The sequence below is a fragment of the Apodemus sylvaticus genome, chromosome 9 (assembly GCF_947179515.1).
Source record: "Apodemus sylvaticus chromosome 9, mApoSyl1.1, whole genome shotgun sequence".
Taxonomy (NCBI): Eukaryota; Metazoa; Chordata; class Mammalia; order Rodentia; family Muridae; genus Apodemus; species Apodemus sylvaticus.
This window is the reverse complement of record NC_067480.1, coordinates 110193904-110211882: the sequence shown is the minus strand read 5'-3', so window position 1 is coordinate 110211882 and position 17979 is coordinate 110193904. Positions and strand designations below refer to the sequence as shown.

Below are 17979 nucleotides of genomic sequence, written 5' to 3'. Positions count from 1 at the left end.
ATGCCATGAGGTTACCATGAATGGTAATTCTTTTATAAGGCAAACAAAATACACACACACACACACACCTTACCCTGAGCCTTCAGCAAGGACAGTAAAGGTTAGAACTTCCATGATCATCAAAGGACTGGCATGTTCCCGGTCCGCAGCCTTGTTACAATTGATATTGGGCCTTCTCATCCTCCTTAACAAATTCCCTTGCCCACCTCCATAGCTGACTGAACATCCTTATAATGATTAGGATTAGTTTTTAAAGAATGTATTAGTATAACAGACCACTGGCTTCTGCCAACCAAAATGTTAAAACTATCATCAAACAGCTGAGGCCTCTCTCTCCACAGTGGGCTGCAGTTTGTGTATATGATCTTTCCCCCACTGCATTTGAAAAGTGCCTTAATTTAATATTTTATTTTTTCTGTTACCATAAAACTTTATGAAGCTGTTATTTCATTGGAATGTGGATTTGGGGTAACCTGAATCCATGTTCCTGAGTCACACTCACTCTTATCAAACAACCTGTTGTCACCTATGAGAAGAGAACTGTATTTGCCCATAATATTACTATAGCCATAAAAGGCCCAAGATGAACTGTAACAAGGCTGTGGACCAGGAGCATCTAACCTTTCCGAGATCGATCGCTGAGGTTCTGGCTATCAAAGCCCTTGCAGAAGGTTCAGTGTAAGGTGTATGAAGTTTAGGGAAGAAATCCTTTAGATTCTCAGACGTTCAGCAGGCCACACAGTGGGTGGAGGGATGCACCACCATACGTGTTACTGGACCACCCTCGCTCTTCCTGCCCTCCCATCCCCATCCCCCACTCGCTCTCCCTGCCCTCCCCATCCCCCAAGCCCTAGCCCGGATTATCCTCCACTCAGAATTGACTTGTGTGTGAATGGGCGGGCAATCCCGCTGACAACTCATCTTTGGGCCTTGATCTTTTCCACTAGCAAGGGTTTAACATTCGCTGATGCTGTCCACAACCATGCTGTGTGGTTTTACTCTTTCCATGCTCCTGTTTTTCCTCTTCGCCATTGCTATTCCTAGCCCCAGCACGTGCCACTGCCGCCACCTACTGACTTTATGCAGCCACAATGATTTGTTTGCATTTCTTTGAACAAAACTTAAGTTGTTCTCATTTAAAGGGTAAATACTGCATTCAAACACCACCATTTTCTTTCAAGCATCAAAATTTCTACTCGGCTGTGTGTAAAACAATAAATGTCGTTGGCAGAATAAAAGGCAACTAGAAGAAAGTCATTGTCTCCTCTACCCAGAAGAAGGTGCCATTTTGGAATACATTTGAGCAAGAGCTGAAATACTTTTTACTATAATTGTCTTAAGAAATAGCCCATTCACAGGGGTTAAGGCTAACCTGATAAATTCATACAGTATTACCTAAATGGAAGCCTATGAATTTAAAATATAAAACCAGTTCACCTTCTTTAACTCACCAGGCACTTAGAATACGTTTCCTCACACTACCTCAAAAGAATGAGGTGTTGGTACTCTGTCTGGACTCCACCCCCACAGTTATCTGGCAACAGCCAGGTATGCCCCTCGGTTGGGCATCTTGAGCTTAGGTCGATGCCGTCTGCTGAGCTGTTTTCACAGGCTTCCTGAGAGCGAACATCCTGAGGCTCAGCTTGCTTCCTGCTTTCTTGCCGGGTGTGGCAGGGACTTCCCAGGTGCCTGACCTATGGCTTGTTTTTTCCTGTTGTTTTTCACCCAGCCTCAAGTATAAACTGCTGCTCCCTCAGGAAAGCTTCAGAATTTTCCTTACTGAATGAGTCTTTGTCTTCTGTCAGTCCCCCAGGCCTATGCCCGCCCGATACTATACTTGGTGCTTGGTACGTGGCGGCAGCAGGCGCTGTCACCCCTCTCCACAGTCACCTGGCAACAGCCAGGTAGCCCTAGCTCACTATAAAAGGTGCTGCTTGTCCCCTCCTCCCTCTCTTACTCTCTTACTCTCTCTCTCTCTCTCTCTCTCTCTCTCTCTCTCTCTCTCTCTTACCCCTTACCTCCTTGATCCCCCTCTCTCCCCATTCCCTTCCCCCTCCCTCACCACGTGGTCATGGCTGGCCTCTACTTATCTACTCTCCTTCTCTGCCTTTCTCTGCCTCTACTACTCTCTTAATTCCCCTCCCGATAAACTCTATTCTATCCTATACCATCACATGTGTGGTCTCCCAGGGGGAAGGGATGGCTCAGCATGGGCCCACCATAGAATACATCTTAATAGCTCTTTCTCTTTTTATGATCACAACAATAGTGAGGGGCAAATCTGATGACTGGGGCTCAGGATTAAGAAACCATGAGGGGCAACAAAATTAGTCAGGGCCAAGTGAAGGTACACAGCGAGTACTCTCGCTCGAAAGTCTAATCACTCTTCACGTCACACTCTGATCCACTCCCTGAAGCACAGGGTCACCCAGGGATGGTAATATCCAGGTTACTTACCAAGCTCTACGTCCAGTGTGTCTGTAATGGGATCTAGAATGTCTGGCCTCACATTGATGTCCTTATCTGAAAGTTAAAAACAAAATTCACCCTTTGTGTTGAGAAGTCTGAAGGCCTGCTTACTGAAGAGTTTGGGATATTACGCCAACACTGATATAAGATGTAGGTACTCTTTTTGAGTTTCATTTATTTTTTTTAATTTTACCCAAAATGCATAAATCTTGGAATTGAGATTTCCACTCAGAAGGTTGCTTCTTTGGGACAGGGGAGATATCTCAGTTGGTACAGTGCTCACAACAGCACAAGTTGCTTGGTTTGATCCACAGAACTCTCAAAATATTGCCCTCCCCTGACCATGGGCATAGTGAGTGTGCTTGTAATTCTTCTGTGGAGGATTACACATGGGCACACTGGTTAGACAGCATGGCTTATATGACAAGTTACAGGGCAGTGTGAAATTCTGTCTCAACAGAAACTGATGGATTACACCTGAGAAATAAAACTCAAGTTTGTACTCTGGCCTACAAGCACACACATGTATGTGCACATGCACACACGCAGGCACACACACGTACACATAACTTGCCCGTGAAATGACTGGTACACCAGGCTACAAATGTTAGGTAAAAACTAGTTCTTCATGAATCCCTCTTTCCTGTGGCAAATGGTCTCCTCAGTCAGTCCTGCTCACTGCAGACATGAACCTCCATCTGTGTCTCCTATAAGAAGATTTCTTCTTGTTGCCATTTGGCTGAGTCACCAGCCAAGAGGAAGAAGCTGCCCAAGGAACGAAGCTTCCAAACCATCCATCCAGCAACCCTTCAACTCACAGTCTACCTTAGAATGAAGAGGTGATGCATCTAGCCTCTGGTTTTATTTTCCCTTTCCCTTCCTGCCACTAAATGTACCTTCTTTGCCCTGCTTTCCGGTGAAGGTGGTCTACCTCCTGTGAAAGGCCGTGGTCTCTACCGCAGTTCCCATGGGCTTCCTCACTCTCAGTCCTCACGGTTTTCTCTCTTGAGCCATCAGCACCCACAGGATCCTCCTCCTGGCAGTATTAACCTCCAAAGGTATTTTGCTAGCACACCACAAACTCTCCGTCCACGGACGCCTACCCACCAGGGTATGTTTCACGGAGATCTTACTGCTTCAGCCTCTCTTACACATGATGGAAGTACTTCAAGGATTCGGGAACCCGCTCCTTGACTTGGCCATTCTCAAACTCCCATTGCCAGCCCTGAGGTCACCATCATTGTTCTAATACCCCCTCTTTCTTGCAGCGTTATGATTGAAGTCCTTCCAAATTAGCATCTCCTGTCTATCTTCCATTCTTATTTGCATTTATTGATATAGCCTCGAAGAAAACTAGAACGTCTGTTCTCCCTTCTTTTCCTTCATTTTGTAACACACATGGTGCTCTGTTGACTCAGAAATGCTTTTCCTCTACCTCTGAGGTATCCTGCCATCTGTTAGGCTTGCTGACCACACCAACTCTCACCTTGCCCACTATCAGTAGAAGGCAAAGCAGCCCTGACTCGCATCTTTGGCTTCTTCCCTTCCCAGGCCCTACCTTCTCATGGAAGCATGTCCTATATATCTCCACGGTTCATCTCTTCTAATTCATCCATTGTCATGTCCCCCTGGCAACTGCCTGAATTAACCATGTCTTCCCTGCCTCCAAACTTACTTTCAAAAATATTACTTCTTCATATTAGACAAAGTCATCTACCTGTTCATGCATTACAAATACTGAATGGTCCTCTATTGTCCCTTGAATAAAACTCCAAACTTGTTAGAAGTAGTCACACAGGTCTACGATCCCAGCCCTGAGGAGGTGAGAGATTATAAGTTTGAGGCCAACTTAAGCTACATGTGATTTATTCTACCCTGGTATACACAGAGAGACTTTACTCAAATAAGGAAACAAAGGAACAAACAAACTTTACACACAGAGACAAAGAAGAATGAACCAACAACTAGAAACCAGCTTTTACAAGTGTGAAGTGGGCCCTGCTGTCAGACCCAAGCCCACCTGATGATCTCTGTTCTCTGGCCCCTTTCTCACATCTGCTTGGTGTTTTCTCAGAATCCTGGACATGAGTGGTGCTTCTGCTCCTGACACCAGAGAGCAGCACCATACACTCTTCCCGAGTGCATGGGAAGGAGCATGGGTGCTCACTTTTCTTTTCCCAGGGCTCTGACTTGGATGAGTGTCACCTGGCAGACTGTGTTGGGTTGTATTGCTTGGCCCAGGGAGTGGAAGTGTTGGGAAGTGTGGCCTTGTTGGAGTAGGTGTGTCACTGTGGGTGTGGGCTTTACTACCCTTGTCCTTGCTGCCCAGGAGCCAGTATTCTACTAGCAACCTTTAGATGAAGATGTAGAACTCTCAGCTCCTCCTGTACCTTGCCTACCCAGATGCTGCCACGTTTCCACCTTGATGATAACAGACTGAACCTCTGAATCTGTAAGCTGCCCCAATTAAATGTTGTCCTTTATAAGACTTGACTTGGTCATGGTGTCTGTTCACAACACTAAAACCCTAAGACTAGGTCCTTATCTGTGCCTTCTGCTCCTTCCTCTCCTTTTGCAGTGGGTGTTGACCTCCTATTTTCTATCTCTCTGACCCATAACATAGTTATTTCTGAGAGGTCGTAGTACTGATCCTTAATCCAAAGTTAGCAGACATGTTTGGTGTCTGTTCTGTGGGAGTGTAGGGAGAAATCTAATGAAGATCAAGCATAGCAGACAAGACAGAAATGAACGGCGTAGCTGAAACAGACCTGCAAATGAGAAGGGAAATTCTACCACTGACAAGTTAGTGGCTTGTGGTGTCTGTGTAAAAGAGTATTCGCACATCACTTGCTAGAGGAAGTATTGTCTGTGTATAGAATTTCTCTTCTAAGGAGGATTCTCATTCACAAGAAACATGGAAAGGACAAGGGCCTGGAAATAAAAAGCTATGTCTCAGTCTAAATGTATCCATAACTGAACTGTGTCTTGATGTACCCCAACTGGACTATATCTTGATGTACCCCAACGGGACTGCATCTTGCAGTAAGAGAACAAGGAATAAACTCCATTAATAGTTTCACTAAGCGCTAAGTCAACGACTCTATTGTTCTTTGGAATGAAGCATCAATGACTAATTCTGTTATGTTTTGACCCCAGAATATAAGGCCGAATAATTTACAATTACCATTTGACTATGCCATTATTTGTAGAGCTGGTAAAAAGTTATGCAAGGGAGAAGCCAGAGAAGACTTAATCACAAAAGGTAAAAAAGAAAAAAAAATAGGGTGAGACATTTGATGTTTCTGTTAGTCAGGGAAGAACAAATTAGGGGAGAGGAAGTAAAAGCATTACTTGATACTAAACAGAAAGCCTCATGGCCACAATATTACTTAGGAATATTTAAATTTTGTTCATCATGAATAAGGGGTGACAACTGGAAAGCATCTCCTTAGTATAATTGTGTGTGTTTAAGATGCAAATGGAAGTATTATATATTATCAATAGATGCATGCATATATGAAAAAACACAAAAAGCGTAAATTTATCTAGACCAGGGGTTCTCAACCTGTGGGTTGAGGACCCCTTTAGGGTTCACAGGGATCACCTACAACTATCAGAAAGCCCAGATATTTACATTATAATCCATAACAGTAAAAAATTACAGTTATGAAATAGCAACAAATTTTATGGTTGGGGCTCACCACAACACAGAGAACCATATTAAAGAGTCACAGCATTAGGAAGGTAGACTATAATTTTTCAATGGCTCATGGGAAGCAGATGGAGCACAGATCTTAAGCTGTAGGAGTGATGTTCCTTTTCTTAAAAGAAATACACAAGATTTTAAACATGTGAAAAAACATTAACACATTTTAAACAGGTTCATGGATGTCACTTAATGCTTCATGTAGAAAATATCTAATGCGTATTTAAATTTATTGCAAAAATTAAACCAGAGAGAGAAAGGAATAGATATCCCTCCTCAAGATGAACATGACCCAGAGCTGAGTCTCTCTGTGTGATTAGACCTCGGTTGATAGAGACACTGGGTTTGCCAACATGCAACCCTTTGTCACACAACGGTTGCCAGTGTGTGACTATCTCTTTTTTTAATCTAAAGGAAAATAATCACTTAACCAAATAAAGATGATTTGCACTGGCCAGCAAGAGTTCAGAAAAAGTCACTTACCAATGGTTCTCACTTGAACCACAGCTCGAACTGTCCAGGAACTCATGTTATCTGATTGAGTGTAATCACATACATACAGGCCTTGGTGAAAATCATAAGTATCTTCTACCTCAATTGGATTTTTCTTATACTCTGACAGGAGTCTTCCATCCTAATCCAAAAGATAAGAAATGAAATACCTTTCTGTAACCTCAGAGTTCCTACTGATATTCATTTCATACAGAGAAAAGCTTCAGAAACTCTAAACTTAGGGTCAAACAAGCAGATATCTCTTAGACATCTTTGGTGACCTTCACATTATTGCTGAAATTCCTCACAGACTGATCTGGTCTCCTGAGCTAAGGCTCCTCTACATGCCTGTCTTTCGCTGAGGGGTCACACTCTGTGGGATCTCTGCATTCCCAAGGCCCTCACCGCCATCCCCAGAGCACAGGCTGCAGCTCCAGCCACAGCTCCAACAGGACACAGATTATGGGAACAAAAATCCTGACTCGCTCCCAGAAGAACTTCCGTTTCCCCTCTCCAGAGGCTTGGAGGCAATCAGCTGTTACAGGCAGGGGTATCCTTCTTACAGTAAGGATGTGATGGAGCTACATCCCTGTCTACAGTCTTTAAAAGTAATCATTAGCCCGAGGAAGCAAGTGAGTTATGGGCCCACGGCAGTGAGCCAACATGAGTCCCTTCACCCAGCAGACTGAGACTCCAGGCTCTGAGTCTCAAGCTTTTCCCTCACTTCACAATGTGCTCAGGGAGCCCTTGGCGGCAGCAGATCTCAGCTCGTGTAAAACAGGCCTGCTACCTCCTTGAGTCTGAGGAGAGCTATGAAGAATGCAAAGGAACCAAGTAAAAATCAAGGTCACTTTAAGACAATGTAAAGCTCAGGTATAGGAAGGAAGGCTAAGAAGCCCAAGGTGGACTCTAATTGGGTTTCATCTTTGTTTCTCTAGTAAATGGTTTAAGGAAGTGTGAATTTAGGAGAACCCAAAGCAAGAAAAGTTTTAATGCAGGAGAGTCACATGATAGGACATTTTGAGAAAAGTGTCTATAGTTGGCTGTGGAGTTCTTAGTTTGAAGTAAAGACTGTGATAACCATTTTCCTATCACCAGAGTTTTTAGGGCACTGTGGGAGCTCAGTCAATATCCGTGGAAAGATTTCTCACCACTGTTCTGACTCCTACAGCTTAACTTCGTATAGGATGCTTCTATGACACATGACCTTCCACTTTCCTGTGAGCATCAATAGTAGATCTTTTACAATTATAATTCAAAGAAAGGAGAAAGCACAGACAACAAACTGGGGAGAGTCTGATCACTACAGAGATTGCGAAACTCTCTCTTCCGCATGACCTCATGAGGTTGTCATTCGATCACAAACCGCCCAGATGTCACTGCCTTACACGTCAGGCCAGCTGCTGGTGACTGACCTTTAGTCTTCCTCTTCTCTCAACTCTCCCAGTGGGCCAAATATTCCTGCTTCCTCCTGATGTAGGGCACACTACCTCCATCAGAAACCTTTAGGAAAGGACACCTTGCATTGCCTTAGGAGACTGATGGAGAGTGTAGTCTGTGGTTTCATTAACTTCCCTAGTAAGGTTCTTACCTAAAGGACAATTCCTCTCAGAGTGCCTCTCTCTTGAAGCACCTCTCTGCTTCCTTTCCACATGACCTACCCCTTGTCCAAAGGAGTCTGACTTGGGAATCACACGGATTTTATCTCTGTTTATTTTACAAATGAGAAGACACGTATTTTGGAGTTTAAAACTAACAGGAGCATGCCTGGTAAATGAAGAACTGAATATCAAACATCGTTTTTCTGACTAAGAGTCTTATTTACTGCTTGAGGGATTTCCCTTCCACTGACCTTCTCACAGGTAGAAGCAGGAATTCCCCCTCCTCCAAGTGTCTGGGGCAGTTCCTGTAGCCCAACAAAGAACTTCTCCTGGGCTGTCAAAGAGCCTGAGAGGGCCACACTGGTCATAGAGAGTAGTTACAAGACAGGAAGAAAAGTCGGAACAAGAGGCAGAGGCAGACAGCTTAAATATTTATCAGGTGATTGTGAAGATCAAGAACACTCCAGAGTGAATAAGAAGAACTGTGCAGAGATAAAGCTTTGGAGAACCCACTAAGAGCGTACAAGGAGCAGAGTGTAGACTGGGCAGTAAATCTCCCGAGAATCTGATGGAGTGATGACACAGTACACCATCACTAAGAAATACCGTAGTCAGTCCATTGAGGGGAGTAGATGGTAACTAAATAGACCTGTTCCTCGTTTTATAGACAGTGACCATGGCCTAGTATGTGCCATTAAAAGACTTTGTGAAACAGAACTCAAAAGAAGTGTCAAGGAAACATGGGGAGAGATGTGGAACTCATCAGTCTATTCAGTCACATGCAAGTCTGGCAGGGAGGAGTCAGAGACATTTGCCCAAAGTACTGCGTTGTGCTCCGAGGAGGAATGGTAGAAAATAAAAGTGCAAAGGAGGAGCAACCCCAGTGTGGCCTGTATGGAGAGCCATGGGTCCTAGAAAAAACAAGTGAAAACCAGTCGTTCAGGGGTGCATGAAAGAAGAACTAAATCGTGCCTCGTGAGACTTCCCCGTGACTTTGAAGGGTACTATCCAGAAGCTTTATCACCAGGCACCTCAGCACTAGGACGTGCCCTAAAGTCATAGGGTTCTCCAGGAATAGTGCATTTTATCTTGGCTTCCCCCACCTGTTCTAGGGGACTTCCTGGGCCTATGTATTTAGCATGTTCTCCTTGATGGACTTGAAATGACTGCTCACCATCATCATGATGTCTGGATTTAAGCAAATCATATCTTTGCTATTTATGATCGAGCCACTTTTTATTGTCTACAATACTGTGAATTATTTTGAGCCAAAAATTCTAAAATATTATGATTGCTTCTTTAACTCATCCCTTGTCAAAACATTTGATTAGCCCTCTTCTTCCTTAAAAGTACCTCTTCCCTTCATTCTAACCCCAGTGCTAGTTCTGTGGATCATAATGCACAACGGGGAAGTTCAAATATGCCAGTAGGGCTCCACCCCTGCTGGCATGAGCATGAGCAACCCACAGTTTTTCTTTCCAATCCAGTGGAGTTTACACCATGCAAGAACTCTGCTTCTATCACACCTAGCAGTTTGCCAATCTTTTGCTGAATTGGTTCCTTGCTCTATCTCTGTTGCAATGTTTTTCTTTCTTAGTAAGAACCCGCATAGGTACAATCTCTTGCTCCAATCACCTGACAATGCTAAACTTATGCTTTAGTCCTGTTGTAATATTCATTTTAATAAAATCTATGGCAATTAATAAACCAGACATTTTAAATTATGGGTCCAATGTCAGTTCCCAGCCAACGTACTGAAAAAGTTATTGAACACATGGAGAGCTAGAAAGGAGGTGGTGGTTAATATCACCCAGCTTGCATTTACTAACGACCAGCATTTAAAAGCCATCTAATTCTCCTGCATATTTGAGAACTTAGATTAGAGGCTCGGGGCTCTTTAGTAAGTACATCCAACCTTTACTCTATGGTGTAATTTGGACAATACTTTCATGATCTCCCTGTTAAACAATAAGATACTTATAAGCTGAACAATAGGACATGTGGGTGCCTTTTCAAATAGCTGAATGGTGATACCCCCAGGAGATCCGATGCGCGGCTGGGAGCATTCCCCAGAACCTATAGCTTAGAGAAAAAGCTGTCATCCAAGTTTGCTCAGTATTCTTCCCTCCTCCCTGCACTTTCACTTTTTGATCTTACGTGTTTTGCTTTGTTATATTACAATTTAGGATTTTGTATTTTTAAGGGATCTCTGTGTGTGCCAGTATTTGCATCGGTATGTCTTCCTTGTGCGCTTTCTTTGAATCTGTTTTCTGTTGTTTGTTCTGTTCTGGTTTGTTTGGTTTTATAGCTGCCTATTTGCTTTGTAATGACCAAGAAATATGGGGTGTGGATTTGGGTGGATAAGGGTCAGGTGAGATGACCTGGGAGGAGTTGGGAAAGGGGAACCCATAGTCCAAATATATGATATATAAAATATCTATTTTCAAAAAAAAATTAAAATCATCTTAAAAATAATTACTTGGTCATGTTCAATCTATCAGCTTCAAAACTCTGAGAGTGATACCTAGTATACTGGATTATAGAATTATAAATTGAAAACCCTAAGTTTCTTAACACAGAATATGAGCTAAAACCAATGTACTGAAATCTAACAGGAGTGAGCATAAAGTTAGGAGCATGGGTTACAAACTCTAATCCTAGACACACAGAATGCTCCTCAAACTGTCTGGTCGTAGTTCTTATGGAAAAGGGATGGTGTCGGGGTTTGAATATGCTTGGCCCAGAGAGTGGCACTACTAGGAGGTGTGGCCTTGTTGGAGTGGGTGTGTCACTTCAGGGGTGGGGCTTTGAGATCCTCCTCCTAGTTATTATCTGTGACACAGTCTTCTGCTTGCCTTCAGAACAAGATGTAGAACTCTCAGTTCTTTCTCCAGCACTATATCTGCCTGGAGGCTGCCACACTTCCTGCCATGATGATAATGCACTTAACCTCTGAACCTGTAAGCCAGCCCCAATTAAATGTTGTCCTTATAAGAGTTGCTTTGGTCATGCTGTCTGTTCAACTACAAACACGAGCTGTAAGCTGAGCTGGGTGGGATCCTGCCCTGAGACCACCACCCCCTTAGTCTGTTTATCTCCTTAACACAGGATTCAGCTCCTCTTAACTTCCTGGTGCCCCTTTATTTCTTGAATCAAACATTTTGTATTTTTTTCTTTTGAAGCTTGATGTGCTCTTCATGAGAGTCAACCAGAGGACAAAATCTATACCAGGCTTTGCTGAGACTTCCTTTGTTAATGCAGTTAATCAAAATCTCATTACCTTAGCTTCATGTATACAACAGCAAAAAGCAGCCACATTCTTCACCAAACTATCATAAAAATAGTCTCTAGGCCATATTCTTCCCCTCTGAAACTTCTTAAGCTAGGTCTACACAGTTCAGATCATTCCCAACACCAATGTCTTCCATATTCCTAATAGGATGGCCCACTAAGCCCTACTTAAAGCGTTCTACTGCCTTCCAAAGTCCCCAAAGCCACATTCCTCCAAACTAAAGCATAGTCAGGATTATCACAGCAATACCTCAGTACCTGGTACCAACTTCTGTCTTAGTGTTTCACTTTTTGACTGACTCCATGACCAAAGCAACTGTTATAAAGGACAACATTTAATTGGGGCTGGCTTACAGGTTCAGACGATTATCATCATGGCAGTAAGCATAGCAGACATGGTGCTGGAGAAGTAACTGAGAGTTCAACATCTTATTCTGAAGGCAAACAGAAGACTGTCTCACAAATAGCAAGGAAAAGGGTCTCAAGGCCCCACCCCCAAAGTGACACACTTCCTCCAAGAAGGCCACAACCACTCCAACAAGGCCACACCTCCTAATAATGCCACTCCCTGAGCCAAGCATATTCAAACCACCACAGCACATAAACACAGCTATCAGCAGAAATCCTACAGGCTGAATGAGAAGATATAATATATTCAGAAGTTACTATGTGCAGTGGTTGGAATGACAATGGCCCCATAAAATTTGAATTTATTTGAATGCTTGGTCCCCTGCTGGTGGAACTATTTGGGAAGGATTAGGAGGTATAGCCTTGTTGGAGGTAGTATATCACTGATAGAGCTCCATTGGATGGGCATTCACAGGTGACCAAGCACTTGGAAAAACCATAGCACGGTGAAAACATGATATGTTTTTGCTCTGACTATTTGCTTACCAATTTAGTCAACATCATCATAAACTTCCTCTTGTGCCATATCTCTAGGCATCCTGCCACTTCCATAAGCTTTGTACAAGTCACATGGTGACTTACTGTTCTTTCCTCAATGTCCTCCCCTGTAGAAACCATTCCAACCCCATGTCCTTGAAGACTTGCATATAGGGAGTTCCCTTCCTCTTTCAATCATTGCCCGTTGTTCTCTAAGGCAGAAAAAATGAATTCACCTGTCCTGAGTATACAGACGATTGTTTATACCCTATCAGACCATGATATTGACTTTTTTCTTGACACTGACCCCAAGGGTGACTCTATCAATCTGAATAGCAAGCTGTACTCAACATAAAGACAAAACCACTTTAGAACATAAGTCTTTTGCTCAGGCACAGACCAGCCCTTATATAACTCTGGGCCTCAGGCTCTCTAACTCATGTTTCTATAAAGCACCCATAGAGACATAAAACAATGCTCTTACACAAGTTTTAGAAAATCCATCCATACCTTGTACCAGGTCATCTCTGGACTCTGTACTTCACTTTGGCAGGTGAGACTAGGACAATGAATGGAGCCAATGCTACCAAGAAGTAGGACTTGCTCATCTTGTGCTGAGTTCCCACAGGATACATTTCTCTGTGACTTAACTTCTAAGACTGTCTTGATACAACAAGCCATATCCTGGGGACTCCTAAGAGATAGAGAAGGTCCTGTCAGCACTTGTCTATATAACAGAAAGTTTGAGAATATTTTCAGACTGAGATGATTTTGGAATCAGATTAGGAACATACCTAATTCTGGGTCTACAAATATATGACCGAATGCTGTTCATCTGTGGGGCCAATATACGCAGCATGCCTTTGTTCTGCATGTGAGGAGAGTTTCTACTGATCTCCTCTAGTGGGCCTCCACTCCGAGATTGCATGTACCACTGGACATCAGAAAGGTCCTTCTGACTGCCACTGCAAGGTTTGCGAGCAGGACCTTGTGTTGTGGACACTTGACTTATGTGGGAGAATTTTTGCTTCTGAAGCTCTTGTAAATCACAAAATAGGACAAAGTTCTCCGCACCCCTTGCAGAATATGTCCACAGAAGTTTTCGGGTGGCACAAGCTGAAAATTACAGTGAATTAAACAACACAGAGAAAAATGTTAGAAGGTGGAATTCCCATTTATATTACAAATATACTCAATATAACAAAAGGACCAAACTGTCTATTCCCTGTGTACCATGTCTGTTTCATAGATGAAAAGGGTTCACATTCTGATTTCCTCTCAATGGACTATTGTCTTAATTTGCTGTGAGTAATAGAATCATATACTCCTCTCTAGATGTCCCCAGGGAACACCCAGCTGTGGTCACTAGGATCCCCCAGCTTTATGTTATCGGCTGAAAGAGGCTGTCACCCTCTTTTAACAGTGAGAAGACGTTGTGTACTAATAGATCAGCCTGCTGATGTATGAGATCATCTGTCATTTCAGACTTTGACCACAAGACGCACAGTCTTAATATGCAAAAGAAAACTCATACCTGAATGATTAAATGCTGTGGTCTTCTCTCCTGAAAAAAACCAAAGAAACACCCAGCCCAAACAGAGCATGGTTCTCCTTTGCTGCTGTCATGGCTTCAGTGGCTTCTCCTCGCCAGTGTGGAGTGTGGAGAGAGGCAGACCTCTTTCTCTGGCATCCTTTTCCACTTACAAAATAGGAAATGGAGCAATCAAAACCTGTGGCCAAGCTTCAAGTCACACAGGAAACTCTGAAAGAGCACATCCCACCCAAACGGCCTTCAGAAGCCCGGAGTCTCTGTGGGTATGTTCAGAGGCATGAACTAGCTTCTTCCATGTGTCATCTCTAGGACATACAAAGGATGCACACCTCAGATCCAGGGTTCCCTGAGGACATTACACGGGCCTTGGGCTATCCTCTTAACATTTCTCTTCGTGGAATTATTTTTTCTTTTAATGTTCTCATCTATTGTCTATTTCTGTTAGTAATTTGGAAAAATAATGTTTTCCCTCCCCCCGCCAAAAGATGGACTGGTTTATATGAAAACAACAGATTCTCCACACTTAGGGAAGCTAATGATTAAACTCCTATGTATAAAACCTCAGAGTATGTATAAGGTATTAAACAGTAGTTTAAAATTATCTATCAGATAAATAGGGGTAAGAACTTGTGACTTGAAGGTATCACTATGATACATTCAAATATAAAAGGAGAGAGCATGTGTCCTTAAAAATGAAAGTTAGACCAGGGGTTAGTTCACGGGGTTTGTCTCCTCTGTAGAGAAAGTCACCGTGGGAAACTTTAAATAATTTATAAGCAGTGAGCATTAGGAATTTGGAAAGTATAAAATTGATGAGCATGTAATTTTCAAAAGAAAATGTTTATTTATAGAGCACTATTGTCTAATTTGAGATTAAAAAGACAAAATTTGAAGGACAGATTTTCTGTGATTGTCAGAAACTGCACAGGAATTGAGGTGACCATCCATTAAATGGGCATGTAATTGCCCAAGAACCTATGGAGACTGAGGAATGATGTCTCCACAACACATGGAAGTCAAAATGCTGAAGTTAAGAATAATGAAACAATTTTAGAAGTTGGCAAAGAACAAATGCTAACGTATTACTAAGGTAAATCTATCACAAACCAACCAAACAAACAAATTATACCTCAGTATAATCCCTGAAGGAAAGTATCTAATGATGTATCACAGGAGTGAAAACAGGTAAGTGGCAGCAGAAATAACTGTTTTCAGGAAAGCTATCTTAAAATAGGTAAAGAAAGAAAGTGGAAAAAAGAAAGAAAGCCAAAGGCCAGCACAGTCAGGATCATGACAGGACTACTAAGCCATCACTGTAGATGACATTATAGAATAAGACCTATGCTTATACAAGTAGGGGAGACAAAAAGAGCCTTGATAATGCAATCACAGGAAAGAGTGCATTTCATGAGAAGAACAAACAGACAAAAGAGAGTTAGAAATAGCACGGTTATTTCCAACTTAGAAAACCAAACAACCTTTAACATAAAACAGGGAGAAGAAAATTAAATCAATAAAAGCGTAGAAGGAAACAATTTCCTTTCAACAATAGTCATAGATGCAAGTGGTTGTAATTTGCTGATTAAACTCCTCGAACTGGCTGAATAGATTAACGAATAAGAGCCTATTGTTTGTTGTCTATAAGAAGCACTCCCCTTTGGCTACAGAGTTTGTTGCTGCTGTTTGCTTGTTTTGTTGTGTTTTGTTTTGTTTTATCACTGTGATCAAACACCGTGACCAATTCAGCACATAGAAGAGCTTATTTGAGCTTATGGTCCAGGAGGCTAGAGTCTGTGGTAGCTAAGTAAAACTTGGTGTCAGGAGCAGGAAGCTGCGGGCTCACATCATGAACTATAAGCATAAAGCATAGAGTGTGAACTGGGAATTACAGAAAACTTTGTGTTCTCAATGGCATTCTTTCTCCAACAAGGCCGCATCTCCTAAATCTGCCCAAGCAGTACCATCAACAGAGGACCAAGCATTCAAATATCCGAGTCTATAGGGACATTAGTCAAGGCATTTTTCTGGCAAAGGTACACACAGACTAAATCTGAACAATTAAAAGCTAACATACCAGGCAAATTGAGGCAAAATATAAACAGGAATAGTTATATTTATATCTAACAAGTTAGACTCCATGCCATACTGAGAAAAAAAAGAAAGTTAATACACATTAATAAACAAAGTGATTCATCAAGAAAACAGAATTACTGTAAATGTGCTGAACACTGGGATACCCGATTTCAGTTAAAAAAAAAAAAAACCATACTGGACACAAGCAGATTCTCTCAGATACAAAAACAGAAAATGATTTGTATATCCCATTTTTACCAATACTAGGTCATCTAGATAAAACATCAACAAATGAACCTGGGCACTAACCAGTACCACAGCCCAAATGGGCTTACTAGACATCTATAAAATATTCCATCTAAAATCTTGAGAATATACAGTATTGTCAGCAGTCATGGTAGCTAGCATTATTGTTATCGTCCATAGACTAGCCAAGAACAACCCATTCTGAAAAGTCCACACTCAAGCCCTTGTCTCCCAATGTCTGTCTTTAAAAAGACCACATACTCCTCATTCTACCTTTACCCAAATGCATCAGGGGTTCCAAAGAGACCATCCATGAATAGAGCATCTTAGTTGTTGAGCATTGGCCAACTTAAACCAACATGGCTACAGATTCTGTGTGTGGGAGTAAAAATGACTGACAGGTACCAGTAAACGTAGAAGTCACATTTGTCATTCTGTAAAACGTGTGCTGTCATTCTTGTTTTCTCAGTAAATAATCAAATGTTGCATCACTCATAGCAGTGGTGCTCATTAAATGATGACCACATACCTGTTCAGCAGTAGAAGGGAGAATCATATCTGGAGGAAAAGGGTTTCAAAATTTCTCATCTTGCCACCACAGAAGGAGGTAAGAGGCCAATGGAATGATCTGAAGATCTGTAAGTTCTCTTTCCTAAAAATTTCCAGAAGACTTTTATTTAAAAATTCTCTCTTTTTCTCAGAAGGAGAAAAAGTTACCCCGAAGTCATTCAAAAGATACAAATTTGACCATATTTTAAAGTAATAATGAACTGAGATTTTCAGAGAAGAAAGCTTTTTCTGGGAGGAGAAAAATGAAAGCTCTGAATGAATCACCAGGAAGACTCTCGTCCTATGCACACCCTTGAAATACAAATAAAAGAGAAATGCTATGGACTAGTCTAACAGCTGAAGTATTCGAAGAATACTACGATAATGCTCGTTGTATTTTACAACATCTACAAGCAGCTTGTTCAGTGCTTGCCTCAAAGATGGACAAGTAATGTGTCCATTCAAATTTGACCAGCATTTGAATCCCTCTCTATATAATCCTTCCAATAAAATGTAAGCAGTGTATATGTGTGTGTTGGGGGGGAGGTTTACTTTGTAACTAGTCACTTTTTCAAGTTAAGGTTAAAAACTACACTGAGATACAAATGTTGCTACCTAAAAGCATATCTGTGATTTAAAATATTCCACAAAAAGCAACTATTTAGCAATTTATTTTTTAAGTCCTTTAAAAAATATATATGGGGTTAAGGAATGTAGCGAAAGAATATTCTGTTCTCTTACCTTCGTTTCCTGCTCTTACATACACAACAAATAAAGAACTTCAAGTCTTTATGTCAGTGACAGCTTGTGCATCTGAAAAAACAAAGTGTGAAAACACCCATTTTCAAAGGGTTCCGCTACATATATTTTTTTCTTAGCAAGAGAAGTTACTTGGGGAAGGCGTAAAGCCTGTCCATGTCAGACAGTTTAGAAATAACGAGTTACCCCTGGACACAGAACGACAGCCTCGGAGTGTTGTAAAGGCCCGCTGGTGCTGGGAAACACCTGGTCATACCAAAGGAAAAATGAAGCAAACTACTTTATCCACGGAAGAAAAGCCCTGAAATAAAGCATTCAAAGCTGTCCTCTGGCCAGCCTCCTTGACAAGAAAGAGG

At 42.0% G+C, this 17979-nt stretch overlaps 1 protein-coding gene across 2 annotated transcripts in view; it reads right to left on the bottom strand.

Moving 5' to 3' along the window:
* Il18rap (interleukin 18 receptor accessory protein) overlaps positions 1–17979 on the bottom strand; it is a 28495-nt gene extending 10516 nt beyond the window's left edge. The window contains exons 1-8 of one of the 2 annotated variants that reach the window (XM_052193169.1): positions 17810–17979; positions 17606–17677; positions 16845–16967; positions 13979–14143; positions 13239–13560; positions 12955–13138; positions 6659–6809; positions 2458–2523 (exon numbers count right to left, since the gene is read on the bottom strand). In XM_052193169.1, the coding sequence (XP_052049129.1) occupies positions 2458–2523; positions 6659–6809; positions 12955–13138; positions 13239–13560; positions 13979–14048 (793 nt within the window). In that variant the 5' untranslated portion in view covers positions 14049–14143; positions 16845–16967; positions 17606–17677; positions 17810–17979. The remainder of the gene's footprint in view (positions 1–2457; positions 2524–6658; positions 6810–12954; positions 13139–13238; positions 13561–13978; positions 14144–16844; positions 16968–17605; positions 17678–17809) is intronic. The other variant, XM_052193171.1, reaches the window with a different exon arrangement.